We start from the raw sequence: 16,510 nt of genomic DNA, 5'->3' as shown, positions 1-16,510 counted from the left end.
GGTTGTTTTCCGTTTCGTTCTAGTTCTTTTAAATTTATGTTGGCAGTGAGAAAGGGAAAGAACTAAAGGAGCTAATTTGCACGCTATTGAGTTTATGGGCAGAATAGTATTAAAATTGGCAATTATCTATTCCTTTATATTATACAAAGCGCAAACTACATTCTTCAGCCCCTTTTTGCCTTCTGCTGGCTGCTTATCAGGATTTAAAGCTCGGTAGGGCAGTTTTCCTTTAACGATTTCAGAAAAATATTCTTGGAACAACCTCACTTAGGTTGAAGCGTTATGATTATTCTTGCAAAGTGATTGCTGACAAAACTCCTCCTTTAATTCATTTAGTTAAGGCTGATACGGTTAAAACGAGAAACGAAGAAATACTTTAAGATGCCTCGTTGTTGTTCTTTCGCCTCTCGGATGAACGCCTGCACGCATACTGAACTATTACCACTTGCTTGATTTTAACTGCTCCTGCATGCCTACCTTGAGTGTTGACCGATGATTTTCAAGGCATTACTTGCTTTCTTTCCAGGTAAGAAAAATAGCACCTTGTGAAAAAGTTATATACTTTTCTAAACACTAATGTGGCTATTCCTAACGGCGCGCTTCAAATCTCTATTTTAAATCAGGTGTTTACCTGTAAAATTTAGAAGTCAAATATAGGAATTTTGTTAATCACATTACTAGCTAACTTGATTCGCTTGTTTTTTGAGGTCCGCCACCAGTGATATTACAGCACTGCAAAAATCTTCACTCAATTCAAAAAACCGATTTCTAAAACTTAGTGATTCAATTCCCTGAAACACCTTGTATAGAGCGTCCGTAATATGCAGAAGCTTCAGAGTTAAAATCGGTCTGCCACTGAAAACTTGTGCATACCTGGAAACTGCGTATACAGGCAGCTCACTGACTAGAGGTGAATTAGTGTATCAGTAATCTTGCTCGTAATTTGAATAACGCAAGCTGCCGGAGGAGGCAAGCTATGCACGGTAGCTAGTATTGAGCACACGCGCTTGCATTCAGGGCAGCATGTGGAGAGAGAAGCGAAGAGAATTATACCTAAATGCCAGACTCAAGAAAGAAAAGATTTCAGAAACAGGAATTCCTAAATAAAATATGGTCAAGATAATGACTGGTGGTATCGAAACTTCGTTAGAGCCATAGTGGCATAATCCCGACTTTGTGAAGCTCGCGGTTTCGGTGCTGTCGCTTGTGCCCGAACTCTCGAGTGCTCAAGAAGGAAGCCAAAAAGGAAATGCACTGCTACCATGTCGTTGTATAATCACGTGTGTTGAATGATCTCGGCAGTTGAAGAGTATTCGGCCGATGTTCTCGCAAGGTACGGTATTTGGCGATGTGATGAAACACGCCTAGCTGCACAGCACATAGTGGTAGTGGTTAACTGATGCTCAAAGCAATAGCTAAACGACTTACTCTTCGTGCTAAACGGCCTAGCAGGTTCTTACCGAAAACTTCTGCGGGTGCCTGTTTTATGTAGGTGGATAATGAGAATAAATCTTTATCTAAGCATTCCAGGTAAACAACTGATCCACTTCTGAGTGTTTGGTGTTCACTACAGCTTCTTCGTTTATGAAGGTGGCGAAAACTGCGGGAGTTCCTCCAATGCTTCGTACGAAAGGGAAGCAACCTTTAATTCCAACGCGTTACAGGCGAGCTATACTAAGCTTCGAGAACCGCCTGGCTTCCAAGGCTTGAGGCGCATTGGCGCTACAAGCTTGGTACACATAATATGCTTAATTGAAATATTATGTTAGTTGTACTTTAACCTTATGCGAGCAGGTGCTTCAGCAAACTTAAAGGGCAGCACTGAGGTTCCTTCCAGGTTAGCGGATCCAATTGAATTTTATGCTGTAGCTATATTCCTCGTTCCTGATTACTTGCACCACGTTTGGCAGCCATGCTGTATTTTGCTCCGGCGCAAATTAATTTTGAAATTCGCCGTTTCTGTGACTCTGGTGATTACAACTGCCAACACTACATTTCCGGCATCCCAAACATCCTCCAGACGTAATATTCTGCTGTCCGCTTCATTACAATGTTTTTGAGGCTTGTATTATGTCGTCTCAGGGACTTTATTAAATGACTTGTGCGACTGTTTTTTTTATCATTGGTTGGGGTGTCATTGCTTCGTCACGCGATGCATCGTCCCTGGCCACGCACTGAGCTTAGGCTTCGGTTTGCTGCTGTCGCTGATTTAAAATGGTTTCACTCGGAATTTTTAAGAGAAAAAAAAAACAGTTTTTGTTTCGAATGAGACAGGCGCTGACTCTGAGCAATGTGACAGGGCTATCAAATCATTATATTGGGAATACAGCAGGTGTCGCACTTTAAAGGTAAAGTGAAGACAGTTTGAAAACCGGTATATTTATACACTGCTGCGTTTTAATCAAAAAACTATCACTCTAACTCAGAACGGAGCTTTTGAAGACACTAAAATAACAAAAAAAATAAGTACAAGTGCTCACATTACCGGACGTTTTAACAACCGAAGTGAAGTGACGCCGAGACAGTTTTTGAGCATCGATCTCTGAGGTTAAACTTGTCTCGTCATTATATACAAACAGCAGTCACAGTGTGACTTGTGGTCTTTGTGTCTCCGGTTAAAATAGAGTGCGCGCGAATTTTTTTAGCAAAATTTCTTCAGCGATAAATCTGTGTTATTGCTACCAAAAAATAATCCAGAGATCAAGAACTTTCACAGAATTGATTTTTACTGAGAACAAAAACAATGAATGTCTTCCCAAGGCCAGGTTAACGCTCTTTTTTTTTTCTCACCGATGTCTACCAAATAACTCGACATTAAAATTGAAAACGTCTTCTTTCATTGTCTCGAAGGTGGAACATTTCATTTTGAATTCTTCTTTGATTGTTTTCAATAAAGTTTTTGACTGCCCACCTCTTTTATTTTTAACTGTAACAGGCACAACTGAAGAAACCCGGCCACACAATTGAATCTCGCAGCATTCTTCATCACCCGCAACCCCAAAATTCAAGTAAACACAATCTTCGCTGTTAATAAGCCTTAGCGTTCTCTTCTTTTTGAAAGCACTATCTGAATAACCAGGTGGTACAGCCACAGGGTCGAATTACCAAAAAAGACCACGCTATGCGCGCAAACTTTGCCCACAAAACCCACGCGCAGCAGGCGCACTTTGCTAACTACTTCGATCCCACTTCCCGTACATCTCCTGATTTCCCGCGAGCTCCAGATTTCGTCTAACACCCGAATCTTCTCCGAAGAGGAAAGTACAAAGGGATCGCGAAGATCCAGCCTTGCCGCCACTAACGGCCGTTCTGTCCCCGCATTATACCGCGTCCTACCAAATTTCCTCTCTCGTCTTGAGTCCGCGCATTTTCCTATTCTTCTGGGCCTTTCAAGGAGGCTGAAGGGCTTTGTCGTGGCGCGGCCGCAGGTTCTCTCTCTTCTTCTTTCACTCACTGGAGGCAGAAACCAAGCTATGGACGGCAGAAGCAAACACTTGGGAGGTGCGAAGGACCGCTCACGTGAAGCTTCCTCAGCACATGAGCCGAGCCAACAGCTCGTCGCGGTCTTTAAGGCCGCTCTGAAGCACTGCATCACACATACGCTTGGAGCAGCGTGTGTGGTACCGTCCAAATTGAAAATTAAGTCACCACCGAAGGCCAAAATTAAAAGGGCGTCTCTTCATTAAGGCAGCAGCCGCTAGTTTGCTGAAGCAAGCGACTTTCTTTTTCTCGCCTGCACAGCACCGCAGGCGAGGACAGCCGATCCTGCGTTTAATGACAGAATGTATTTTGTTCTTCAGTAGAAGGAGGTTGAAAAAGCTCGCTTCGTGAAAAAGCAGCTCCAGGGGAAAAGGAGATGCGAGAAAAACACGTTCGAGAAGTCAGCACTCATTCTGTACTTACGATTGGATTGGTTTGAGCGTTGGTCGAGTTTCCTGATAAACTATGTTTTTTTCACGCACAGCTCTCTACAGTTGAAATTATTTATGCACCTGCGTTTGCTTAATAGTTTAGTGCCCTTGCATCGGGCGAAAATTAAAGCACGCCTTTACCACAGCGACCAAAAGTTGAAGTTCAAATCAATATGCCAAACAGCTTTGCTTTAAAGTTCCTGTCGCCTTGCAATTATCAGCCACCCGGCTCTTATGGTTTATGGTTTATGGGGGTTTAACGTCCCAAAGCGACTCAGGCTATGAGGGACGCCGTAGTGAAGAGCTCCGGAAATTTCGACCACCTGGGGTTCTTTTACGTGCACTGACATCGCACAGCATATGGGCCTCTAGAATTTCGCCTCCATCGAAATTCGACCGCCGCGGCCGGGATCGAACCCGCGCCTTTCGGGCCGGCAGCCGAGCGCCATAACCACTCAGCCACCGCGGCGGCTCCCACCCGGCTCTTCCACTAGCACTTCGCCAATAGATTAGCTCGGTAAGGCCACAAGCTTGCACATGAATTTTTCCCGAAATCCCGTTATTGAGTGAAGCCAAGCTTTTCTGCCGCAACTAAGTTGGTTTTCAGAAAAGTAAGTGGATTTCCTTCGAGACGATCGAGTTTATTCCATTTACGCGGGCGACATTTTTGCTATGCGTACGGCAAGCACTTAATGTCATTTCGTCTTCGCGACATTTAACCTTTAAATCCGTTTATTTTACCATGGTACCGTGTTCAATACCATGCATGTATTTGGCTAAACACTGGACGTTCTGCAGAAAACTTGTGCCAAGCTATCAACCACTTTATTCTCCATTATGAACGAACTTGAAGGGGCATACACGTATTGAGGGAGTTTGCACACATCAAATAGCGAGCAAAATAACAATTACCGAAGCGGCTCATATATTCAAATTTCAGCTCAACCAGTGATAGCTTGGTGCTGATCGACTGGCGTTAGGCCTCCTCGGAAAACAAAATTGTTTCATTTGCGCCGGCGTTGGTTTGAATACCGCTCGCATTGTAAGGATGGCAAAATTTGCTTTCGCTAGACCATTCAATCATATCAAATGCATATGCTTTGAAAACTTTCCTCATGACAATAAGCATCAATTTCGGCGTAACCATCGCCACAGTTTTGGGACAACGATCGTCTCAGTTTGCTCTGGATAGGAGCTAAAGGTATTTCATGCCTAAAATACACGATATGGATCAAAAATATCTCCACGTGCCTTCAGTAACCGTAGAAAACCGTACCGAGATGACGAAACTGGTGATGCTCTAAGCAGACGGTAAAGCCTGTTCAAAGTTCCTGTCAGCAGACAAGTCCGTAGCTTGAGCCCCCAAAGCAAAGATTTTTATATAATGTTGGAGAATTCAGTGCAACAAAAGGACGACTACAACGCAAAAAGACATGAAAGAGCGTTGTCTCTCTAATGAATAATGGGATAAAAATTTAACTTTGTATAATGTGAGTTGTTTTCCTTCGTGTATATTCTGTAGCCTTCCTAATAAGATTCATTTGCGGGACAGCACTCGTTTGTGTCTTCTTACTTTGTAGTGGTCCTATTGCAGCTCATTATTTTCCAAGATGCATCCTCTCCAACTCACCAGCTTGACATAATCGTGTATAACTCAAATAGCATTCTTAACTACTTCGAAAGGGGAAATTTAAAAAAAGAGATTATTAGGCATCTCTTTAATATTACGACAAACATACCGTCGGCTATTTAAGTGAAAGTTTTATTCTCTAGGAATGATAATCTGCAAAACGTGCCATCTGCAGCTGTATTACCTTTGCTTTCATGCGACACTTTGAGCACGTGTGGTAACGTTTCTGTTGAGAATCGAGGGCGGCATCAGAAAAAAAAAGAAAGGTGGGGGAATTTACTTTTTTTGAATACGTCTATTGTTATAGCGTAGTGGCATCCGCTTGTAATGAGGTGAATTGAGACAAATTTAGCGAAGCTAAAAAGAGAGGTTGTTTTGAAGCGAAAGCTTCACTGCGCTAGGTAAAGCTGGTTTCGCCGTGCGTTGCCGGCTGACGTTCAAATAAGCTAGAGGTCAAGTGTTGTATAGGCATTACTATAAGGGTCCACCATGGTCTCGCACCACTTGACCTTTGCCCTTGACCTTTGACCTTCCGATTCATCGGCAGAGGGCGGTAGACTAGACTGCAGCGTTCATTGGGTGACCAACCTCTCGCGTTGAGCAATTAATTTAACTTCCTCACAGGGTGCGCGCGCTCACTATCCCGTGTGCGGAACGCACTCGACGTTAAAGACGCCAGGCCGCGTCTACTTGGCCGGTACACCACAATTTTCTCTCTCTAACCAGGTTCAGGAGTAGTTAAACCGCACCAATTTTTTTATACTTTAGAAATTACAGCTAGTAGCTGATCATGTGAAGCCTCGGTCATTTTTTTTTATAAATAAGTTGAAATAACAAGAAAATCTACCACGTTATCGTCTACGAAAAAAAAACCGTCTGATCCGAAGTTTGTTGTCACATTAGAAGTTCCAGCATTTTCCGCACTACAGCAGAGAGATGCAGTGCGCATTTAGGCAGTTTTGCTCGGCTTGGACAATCCGCCTGCAGCTATGAGGCTCATTAAACCATTGATTGCAGAGCCACAACATATTGCAGAAGTAGCCGCACCAAAAGTATCCTGTTTCAAGGAACAAAAAAATTTTCATTTATCGTTCTAATTAAACACTCGTCTTTTCACAAAAGGAAAAAGATCATTTCAAAGATAATTTTCCGCGGGTATGGTTGTTTCTTTGAACGGTCACCGTCCTGAGGAAGCTTTATGTGATGTGATTCACAGGCATTGAAATATAGTACGAGACGGCTACATAAAAACGCTAGAGAAACTCCAGGAAGGAGGAACTTCGAGTAAATGTTAAAAAAATATTAACGCAAACAACATTGAGAAACATCTACTTTAGCAATGTACTCGAGAACCTACATAGAGCGCGACGCGACGGATATAAGAGGGGTTACAGCAATTTGAACGCATCAGTCACCCTCTTCCTCGTGGAATGGCAAGCGATTGAGAGCGACTGAAGTCCTGCGAACGTAATCTCTATAAATGGCCCCGAACAATGAACAATGAGATAACAAGTCGAGAACAACGAAGCAGAACGTAGAAGGGAAAACTGCATGAAGACAAAATAAAATCGAGAGTCATCCTTGTAAAAGTTTCTGTAGGCCCGAGAGAAAAACGAGTGGCCCATATGACTTCTCGAAATAAACGAGGCGTGCTGAGTGCTCCTTGTAGCGAGGTGTGATGGCGTCTTCTTTTCTCCGCTCGCGACATCTTTTTTTTTAAGGCTTAGTGTGCATATAAAAGGGGAAATATCTAGCTGAAATGCAAAAAGACGCCAGCTAAGGGACATCGAAAGAGGAGAGCGCGCTGTTTAATTCAGCGGGAAGAACGAGTAAATGATAGAAAAAGAACAGAAAAAGAACAATGAAACGAGGCAAGAGGCACTTACGCTTTTTAGCGTGTTAGCGACGCACAGGAATGTCGTAGTCGGGTCAGGAGACATCGCCGACGGGTGATGCCAAGAGAGCCCCGCCGGCGCGACAGAGATGAGAGCTCGGAAGAAAAAAAAAATCCTGCCGATTACACGCGACCAGCAGGTGAAAATGGGAATGAAGAAAGCGAGGAGATTGGTATAGACGCGACAAAAAGTACTACGAAAAGGACGGGGAGCTAAATTAGCAAAAAGAGATAGATAGATAGATCTGGAAGAACAATGAAGGAAAAAAGGCAGATTTCGGCGACGTAATGCACACGCCTCGAATGAAAAGCATGCAAGGGGAGCACCGAAGCTATCACGCCCGCTAAGAAGGTAAGAAGGAAGGCCGAACGAAGCGTAGGAAAGCCCACACGTCGTGGAGGTTATATTTCAGAGTTTAGATCCAGGAGGGCATTAGCGGTTGTGACACATACGAACCCCTCATTGTCATGGCTGCCTTACGCTCTTACGCTTTCTTGTAGGGTGTCTTTCTGCCAAGGAGAACGCAAACGAAGTAGAAAGGTATGCGGGCACTCCTACCCCTCCCCCTACTCACTCCCCCCCCCCCCCCCTAAATGGTGCAGACAACGCGACATGTCTGTACCATTGAGGTACTGTGCGGCCATAGAGAAAAAAAAAGCATAATCAACGCCACCCTTCTCACCCTCTGTAGATCTTGAGAGCTTCAGCATCTCCCTCTACCTCAATTCTCTCACCCTTTCTTCTCCCCCTTTGCCAGAAGGATTCATCGGCTGCTACCATCAGATGCGAAATATGCTCAGCGCTCGGAAAGACAGTGTATTTTGAAACGACCATTTTTGTAGGCCCCGACTGCAAAGACAGGAAACAAAATTCCCCGTAAAACATGGCGTCTTGGGGCGTACGTTCGTCTTGATTCATTATGGTGGGGAGGGATATAGGGTGAAGAAAGACGTTCGCGGAGACTGGGAGACAATAGTTAAGCAAGTTAGGAACGTTAAATGACGAACTCGATCATGCTTATTTCCCTATTGACGAAGTTTCATGCTTGGATAGGAGCTGCAGGCAGCCTCTAATTTTGAATAGAGGAGTTTTCCGGGTCGTATATGCCTGGTCGAGAACCCGGCATGACAGCTCTCCAACATGGACTAATACATGGAGTCCGCAAGTTTAGAAATTCGTTTTGAATGAAAAAGAAATTAAGAAAACGTGCAGTTTGACATAGCTAAAACTGGCGGGGAAGGCTGGAGAAAATCTATGTGCTTTACAGCCGAATGTTCGTGATTACGACTTTTCATATGCGCCTAAAAAGGGCCTCCAAATGGTGTTTATGGTTTATGCTTTATGTAGGTTTAACGTCCCAAAACGACTCAGGCTATGAGGGGCGCCGTAGAGAACAGGTCAGGAAATTTCGACCATTTGGGGTTCTTTAACGTGTACTGACATCGCACAGTATCCAAAAGAAAAGGTGCGAGAATAATAATGATTGCATGGTTTATACCTAAGATATTATTGAAATAATATTCATATTGACTTGCCACTATCCTATAGTCAGTTCTCTCAAAAAACAAGTTCCTGTTGGGAATATGTCCAAAAATGACATACCTTATGATCCTGCCCATCGAAACGCCGCCTACCTCCTCGTAATGACGCCAGAGCAATTTTTGATGCAAGAGGATCCAGGACACAACCCCCAAAGCTTCTGTAATAAACTCGTTTTATGCCTCAGTATACGGCCTTGTAGCGGATGCGCCGAGGGTTGAAAAAGAATGCTTGCCACTGACTGCTATCCTGTATTCATGGAAATCGCAAGTCATGCCCAATGCTCGGCGACAGTTTTATACTGCCACATTACGTAAGTTGCAGATTGGTAATATTTTAAAAATTGCTTACTTATTTAAATAAGAAGTGGAGCCCAAGGAGCGAATACGATATAGAATGAAGGCGACACGTTTGTTCCTTCGTACTGCGCACCCATTATTTCCACAACGACTCCATTCCCTAGAAGGCCCGGGCAAAAAGGTTGTCATCTCTGGATAAAAGGCAACGCTGCCTCGGTAACGGCAGCAGTGGCGCGATGCTGACGGCTCTCCCTTGCTCGATTCGTGGCAGCGCTGGCCCCTTCGGATGGAAGATGCGGTTCATCCGAGCATTCATCGCCCACTTTTCTTAGCGCCGCTGCAGCTCTCCTTCACCGCTCTTGCACTGTTCCTCGCCTCCATCACCGCTCTTCGTCGTGCTCGGAGCAGCCCTGGGACAACCGTACCTACAAACCATCGATTCGCTTCCCCTCTTCCGTCGCGCGGGCCACCGTTCGTCTTCCTCCTCTCGGCTGGCCGCACTGTTCCTCGCTTCCCCTTCGGCGCCAGCTCATTTGTACCTCGCCTACACCGCTTTCCCCCCTTCCCACTTCCTCCTCGGCCGGCACAGCTCCACGTCACGTCCGCGCGAAAGAGAAAGCCGGAGCGGAGCGTCGCTCCGAAGCAAGGGCCACCCAGCCGCAGCGTCTCGGCGGGAATAAGAAACCAGCGAGGCAGCAGCGACCGGGAGCGAAGTGCAGAAGGAGGACGGGTGCGCCGTTCCGGCACTGCGAACGGGGTATCCGTTTTTCGCTTACATTCCCCACTTCCCCTTCCTGCGCCTAACTTTCCCCCGCTCTGTCCCCGGCCTTTCCATCTCTTTCGCGTGGCGCGCGAGGCATCGCGTGCAAGGCTGGTGTTTGCTTTGGCGTCGTCGCTGCCACTGCCGCCGCCTGGCATCACGCTCGACCGCATCTCGGAGCGTGGCTCCGGCCGTCCGATGACGACCGGCCGCTCTTCTCTGGCTGTCTGAGGGAGCGGGCGTCTGAACGAACCTCGTTTCAAGCGGCCGTAGGCTTCGCTGTGTCCAGGCTCCGCTGGGAATGACCACCCCAGGAAAGGCGGGGAGTGGAGGGAGCGGAGGGGGGGAATGATTGCGCATGGCTATACGTTTGCATCTCCTTTCCTCGGGCTTCATTGATAACTTTTCACCGATTTGGATATGAAATGGGGGCTATCCTAAAAAAGTACGCTAATGCTCCGATGTTTTCGTGCTCAGGCCATATTTCCCACTCTTCAAAGAAATAGCAAGGCGCCAAAGAAGAAAACACTCATACAACATGAATGGCTATACATAGGCCTTGAATTTTTGGAGGGGAATTACATGTGAGTGAATGAATTCTTGCTGGATGGTTGAAATGGTTGTATTTTCTGCCTTTCAACTTATTTGCCGCGTAGAAACCTGATAAACTCCTGCTACAAAAATAAATTGTCACGCCCTATGTCAGAGAAGTAATCGGAAGTTCGCAGGGTGATTCCGTCAACTTCGCGCAACTGATCCAGAAGACAACCCATATAGGGATTTTCACATTCCCCACACATTACTGTTATTATGCTCACAGTCAGCAATCACACCGCTCCTCGCAATAGATGCTTTACAAACGCTACGCACACCATTTCTGAATGTGTCAGTTGCGTTCGCAACTACAAAAGGCCGTGTCATTTTATGACAGAGAAGAATTATATCTGAAAAACTGTTGTGAAGGCGCAGATAAAATAAATAATTTGCAGCACTTCATATGCCACCGAACAATTTTTTTATGGCGTGTAATATTCCTGAGCTAATATACCAATGAACACAACGATATGAAATTGGCCACTAAATACACACTTTCAGTTATCACGGCCTTGTTGATTTCAAGTGAGATTTCAAATATGCCGGACAGGCACTTGTTCGGTACTAGGAAAAAGTATTCCTTGCTCGTGATTCTTTTTTCGTTGAGATTTCTGTGAATAAAGTTTCTAGACACAGTCAGCTATATGACATCTAGAGGAAACGCTCGCACACATTTATGGTGTAAGCATTATAAATGTTTAAAGTACGGCTGTAATCCTAAGGTATACAGTCTGGTGAACACATGCAAATGAAGAGAGAAGTTTGAAGGAGGAAGAACGGCACAGCCTTTTTCTAGTTTTTCCGGTAAGCGGCAGACATAGGGATGGTGGCCTTTAAGCTGGGGGTTCGCATATTAACTGAGTGCGAATACATTTATTCCGTCCACAGTTCGGCAGTCTGAAATGTAGATGCCCATTCGCCGTTCATAAATTCTGCCTGTTATTGCACTCGCAGCACAAGCGTTCACGAATACTACATTGACTTTCATATGAATTTTCAGGCAACTGCAGATCAACCACAACTTGGGCCACGCCGTGTGCTTGGCATGCATTCTACTTGGAAACAATAGGCACTTTATCTGTATATAAACTATTCCTCTGATTATGACGGCAGCGTCTGCTCAAAACGCTTCCGGCGGAAGTACTTCCGGAATTTTCAGCGCCGTGTTTCAAGTCGTGCTGGAGCTGACATGAAAACAGTTGTGGTCTTTTTTCCGGCATTCGTTATCTCTTTTAAACCTATGGGGACTATTCCAAGCAACCAGAGAGCGAACCTCAAAGGCGTTAGTGCGACCATAAACAGGCCCGAAATCCCATTTCGCAAATCAGTACAGTGGACAAGGAGCTAGGAATAGAGAGGAACTGGTTGCATCTTTTATAGAGAGCACGAACATTGCTGCCTGTTGTTAAAAAGGCACGGGTATAGCCTTGACAGTCACCTTCTTTCTGCAAGCGCGGGTTGTTCTGGGCTTCATATCAAACATTTTATTCCCTGTGAGCTGGGCATAATGTGTTAAATTCGCTGTTCACAAGTCTCAAGGAATCCGGTGTAATTGACTGAAATGGCAGCGCCTAACTGGTACAGAAGACGGCACAACGTAAACGAAATAATTACGTTATTAGCCGTGCTTATCTTACGGAAACACTGCTTCATTGCAGTGGAAGTGCGCTCAACAGAGAGAGGAGTACAGCACGCGTTCTTAATCCTGCAAATAGGACATCCACCAATCAAGCAGGAAAACGATAGAGGTGCTCCGCAGGACCCCTTTATTTTTTACTGGAAGTTCCATGCTTTGCGGACGCAGTAATTCCCACCTCTTGCACCCAGGTTCAATCTATAAATGGTTTGGAAGACCGATTGCGACGTTGCCAGAGCACAAAGCGGTTCAGCGAAATGGTGAGACGTTGTACGTGTTTAATCAGGAGACCGCTTTACGTGCCTTCCCTTCGCGTTCAAGATGCTCTGTTCTTACGGCGCTAGCTCAACACTCTTCTTTTCCTTTTTTTTATCTCCTCACCGCTTTCTCCCCGCGTAGGGTACCAAACTGATTATTCTTCCGGTTAACCTCCCTGCCTTTCCTCTTCATCCTCCTCCCCTTCCTTCACGCTTGCTGTAAAGATGGACTGTTCACTAGCTACCACTACTTGGCGGAGGGACGTGCTATATAAAGTTTTCTTAGAAATTAGGTTGAACACGTTATTGAACATTAACAGGCAACGTTGTGGTGCACGTTAACTTCGTTTTTTGAACGCCGCTAGAATTTCCTATATACTCACTTCGATTACTATATTTTAAAAATCATCTGCATCAAAGTGGTTATACATGCGCCGAAAAAGTTGTTAAATAACTCAAAACATATAAAATCAACGCTAAAGTAGAGGAAAGAAACACTCAGCAAATAGAATCAATAATTTAAGCAGAGTATTTTGAAATACCCCTCAGAACAGTCTAGAGTAGTTTACATAATGATCCTTTATAAATACAAATTAACAAATGTAAAGAACTTCTTGCTGGCGACTTGATGCATAGCTTTCTTTGGATGGCTTTGCGCAGGCGACTAGACATACACAGTAAAAGTAAAAGAAAAATAAATTAAGAACTAATAACAAAAAAAATGATCCAAATCAAGAAAAAAAAGCGAAAAAATGGGAGACTGCATGGGTATCTAAAATATCCACTCGCTCCATCGTCACATGCCATTCTTTGCAGGATGCATTAAGTTGAAAGTTTTGCTGGCAGTTCAGAGTCGTCAGCTACACGCAAGTATTTCTGACGATTGTATAAAGCTTTTGGCGCAACAATTAGATACTAAGACCTTACCGCCGTCAAGAGTGGAACAAGAGGATTAAAAGGGGAGCCTGTCTCAGAAAAAAAAGCAAGCACTAAAGGAATATTACAACCCTTTAGTAAGAGCCGCAGCGGTGGCTCAGTGGTTATGGCGTTCGGCTTCTGACGACACAGCGCTGTGTTGTGTCCTTCGCTGTCTTCTCCGCTACGTTGTAGTTATGGAATACAGTTGCCAACTTCCCAACAACTTTCCATGCCAAATTGTAATGAACACAGCTTGAATCTGTTATTTCTGATAAAATGATTTTACCGTGAAAATTAATCAAAAAGCATTCATCGAATATGCGAACGACCGGCGTGTGTAGGCGATGCATGGCTTCCTAAATACTTTATTTTTATCACCTTTTCCCCGCTTCATTCGTGGTTTCACCAAAAAGGCGAAAATGTAGCTTGCGGCAGCTTTTAAAACAGCTGCGGGTCCATCAGTCACACTTATGCTTAAAAAAAGTGTTGAAGGGATGGTATCTTTGCTTTTCTTGCAGTGGACACATTAAGGGTCACCTATCAATGCCGCTCACTTTCTCTTCATTGTTTTACGCAGTGCTCCTGCACTCTCCACTCTCCACTCGTCGCGGGGCCTTCTTCGCCTCTGCTTCGCCGTCGCACACTGGCGGCACCCACCAAAACGGCGTCAGCAGCAGCAACGTCCAGGGCCCGCAGCTGACGAGCGAGATCCCGTCGCGGCTGCTCTTCTCCAACTCCTCGGGCAGCAGCCTGCCGTGCTCTGCCAGCGGACAGCCGGCGCCGACCATCCGCTGGCTCACCGAAGATGGGGAGCAAGCCGCCGACGTTCCGCGGCTGAGGCACGTGCGCCAGGGCGACGGCTCGCTGGTGTTCCTGCCCTTCCGCGCCGACCAGTTCAGGCGAGACGTGCACGAGGCCCGATACCGGTGCTCAGCCAGCAATGCCATAGGGACCGTGGTCAGCGCACAGGTGCACGTCACCGCAGGTGAGTGCTTCAAAATTTCCAACGGGCTCAGAGTACGAGACTTACTAGGCTGTACCGTGAAACCTAATACAGAGTACTTTGATGGGATCATCACTCGTGGCTGCGCTCGTTTTACACTTTGTTGAGCAGCAAGGTATACCAAATGCTCAAACCTTCAAAAGTTTAGAGCTTATGTTATATGCGAAAAATTTTCATTCAACCACCGTTTTTGCACAGAACGTGGACACGATATACATGACCTATTTATGATTTCAAAAACTACGCTGTATCCTCTTCAGTCTAAAGCGTTGTCTCCAAAATTCCAGAAGAATACAATAAAGTTTTGTCCAAGGTGGGGTTCCATAAGATTTTAAAAGTGGGTGTGACTCTCTATTTGAAGCGTCTGTGAAGAAACAGTACAGTTTTACCAATTCTATTTTTCAACCAACTAACAACTACTAAGGTGGTTTCAGGTTGTCTGTTATTTGGAAGAATACGCCTTTCTGATACCATGTGGGTAAAATATGTGACCTCGAAGTGGTACAAGACCACCAGGCTAGTCCTCACTAGTATAACCCGAAAGCAAAACTCGAAATACGGCTATGTTTCAAAGCCCATACTTCTAAAGACACAAAAATTTCATCTGCCCATGTACAAGTAACGTAGTATTTGTAGTTGTGTACTCTTCCCGCCATGCCACGATGTCAGAGAATTCTTGCTAAGAGTACGTACTTATTCAGCGTTTTGTGAATAACTTTTAGTTGACAGTAAGCACTTGTGGTGTCCGTTCTTTGCGCGTTCGTAGTCATTTTGCTCTGCTTTTCTAAGAAAAAAACTTCCTATCTTTGCTGGTGTTTCTTTTAGGCACGCAGTGTAAGAGCTAATATGTCACAAAGAACGAAAACATTTGCCAGCAATAAAATTGCACTACTAAGTGAAATGTTTTCGTTAGTTTAAACCATGGGGCTAAGAACTTTATATTGATATATCGCAGGGATCCTAAAAATAGAGAGAAAGAAATTCAGGAACCATAGCTTTTACAGTGCTCCTACAAATACAGCTTATTAAGAAACAGGAAGTTTTAACCATTTGGGAGAAATGTGAATTTCTTCAGAAATCACGTATCACAGAAGACATACTTTTCATAAAGAAGCGCTGCTTTTGAGAATAAAAAGAGAATCCGAGAGCTGCATACTTGGCAAGACATTTAGGGCTAGTCCATCGTCTGTTATTTAATAGGATGAAAACTTTTTTTTTTTCGCTGCGGGCCTAAGTTAACACAGGAGCCGGTGACTTAAAGAAAGGAACCAGGAAACAACAAAGCCCTATCACTTGTATGCCGTGTAGCGCTGCTTATACCGTCTGAAAACCAAGATGGTGGTGCTGGAAATGCCAAGACGATGTCACTACTGAAGCATTCATTCCCTGCTCAAATATTTGTCGTTCGTACTCGTCGCAGCTCCGCACGTTCGATGTTGGTTGGGCGAGAGACTTCTTTGCCGTGCTTCATTGTATTGTTTTGCACTGCTTTTTTGCTCCTTCCCGAGGTTCCATTACCGGTTGTCGTGCCCGGCAGACCAGACAATTTCGCATGCCCAGTCTCATTTTCCCCACGTGTGTCAATGCCTCGGAACCTTCGCCATGTGTGCTGGCTTTTCTGGGAGACAACGTGATTGCGCAGCGCCGCCATTAGCAGATTGCACAACATGATGGCAACTGCAGATTGCCTGCACACGTGTGCGTGCACAATAAGGGCACTCACTGTTTCTAGACGTTGGGTGAGCGAATTTGTGGATAGCAGCATCGGCACGTGAGCAGCGTTTGGTAAGTAAGGACGATATTGCCGCTAGTCTGACGCAGTCGCTATTGCGCAGGATTGTTTCGATGAACAGCCTTTTTTCTTTGTTTTTCTTAAACACTTCAAAATGTTTGACGCGCTAGTAGGAAAAGACCAAGCAAGCCTGCTCTGCCCATGTTTAGAGGGAAGCTGCGCTGAAGTTTTCCGTGTCAAGAAAAGCGCCGCAACGTAGAGCCAAACTATAGGAGCAAGGATTTTTTTTTTCGAACCTGTACTGCTTTTGAACGCCACCTGCCTGCGCCCATCAGC

General features: G+C 45.1%; 1 protein-coding gene across 2 annotated transcripts in view; it reads left to right on the top strand.

Annotated features, from left to right (window-relative positions):
• The window catches only part of LOC144128603 (cell adhesion molecule Dscam1-like), a 239,036-nt gene that overhangs the window by 40,456 nt on the left and 182,070 nt on the right, over window positions 1-16,510 (top strand). For both annotated transcript variants that reach the window (XR_013313807.1, XM_077662134.1), the window contains exon 2: window positions 14,017-14,424. Coding sequence is in view for 1 of the 2 variants with exons in the window: in XM_077662134.1 (XP_077518260.1) it covers window positions 14,017-14,424 (408 nt within the window). In the remaining variant the exon portion in view is untranslated. The remainder of the gene's footprint in view (window positions 1-14,016; window positions 14,425-16,510) is intronic.

The sequence above is a fragment of the Amblyomma americanum genome, chromosome 4 (genome assembly GCF_052857255.1).
Source record: "Amblyomma americanum isolate KBUSLIRL-KWMA chromosome 4, ASM5285725v1, whole genome shotgun sequence".
NCBI lineage: Eukaryota > Metazoa > Arthropoda > Arachnida > Ixodida > Ixodidae > Amblyomma > Amblyomma americanum.
Note: the sequence above shows the minus strand (reverse complement) of the source record. Positions and strands in the feature narration are given on the sequence as shown.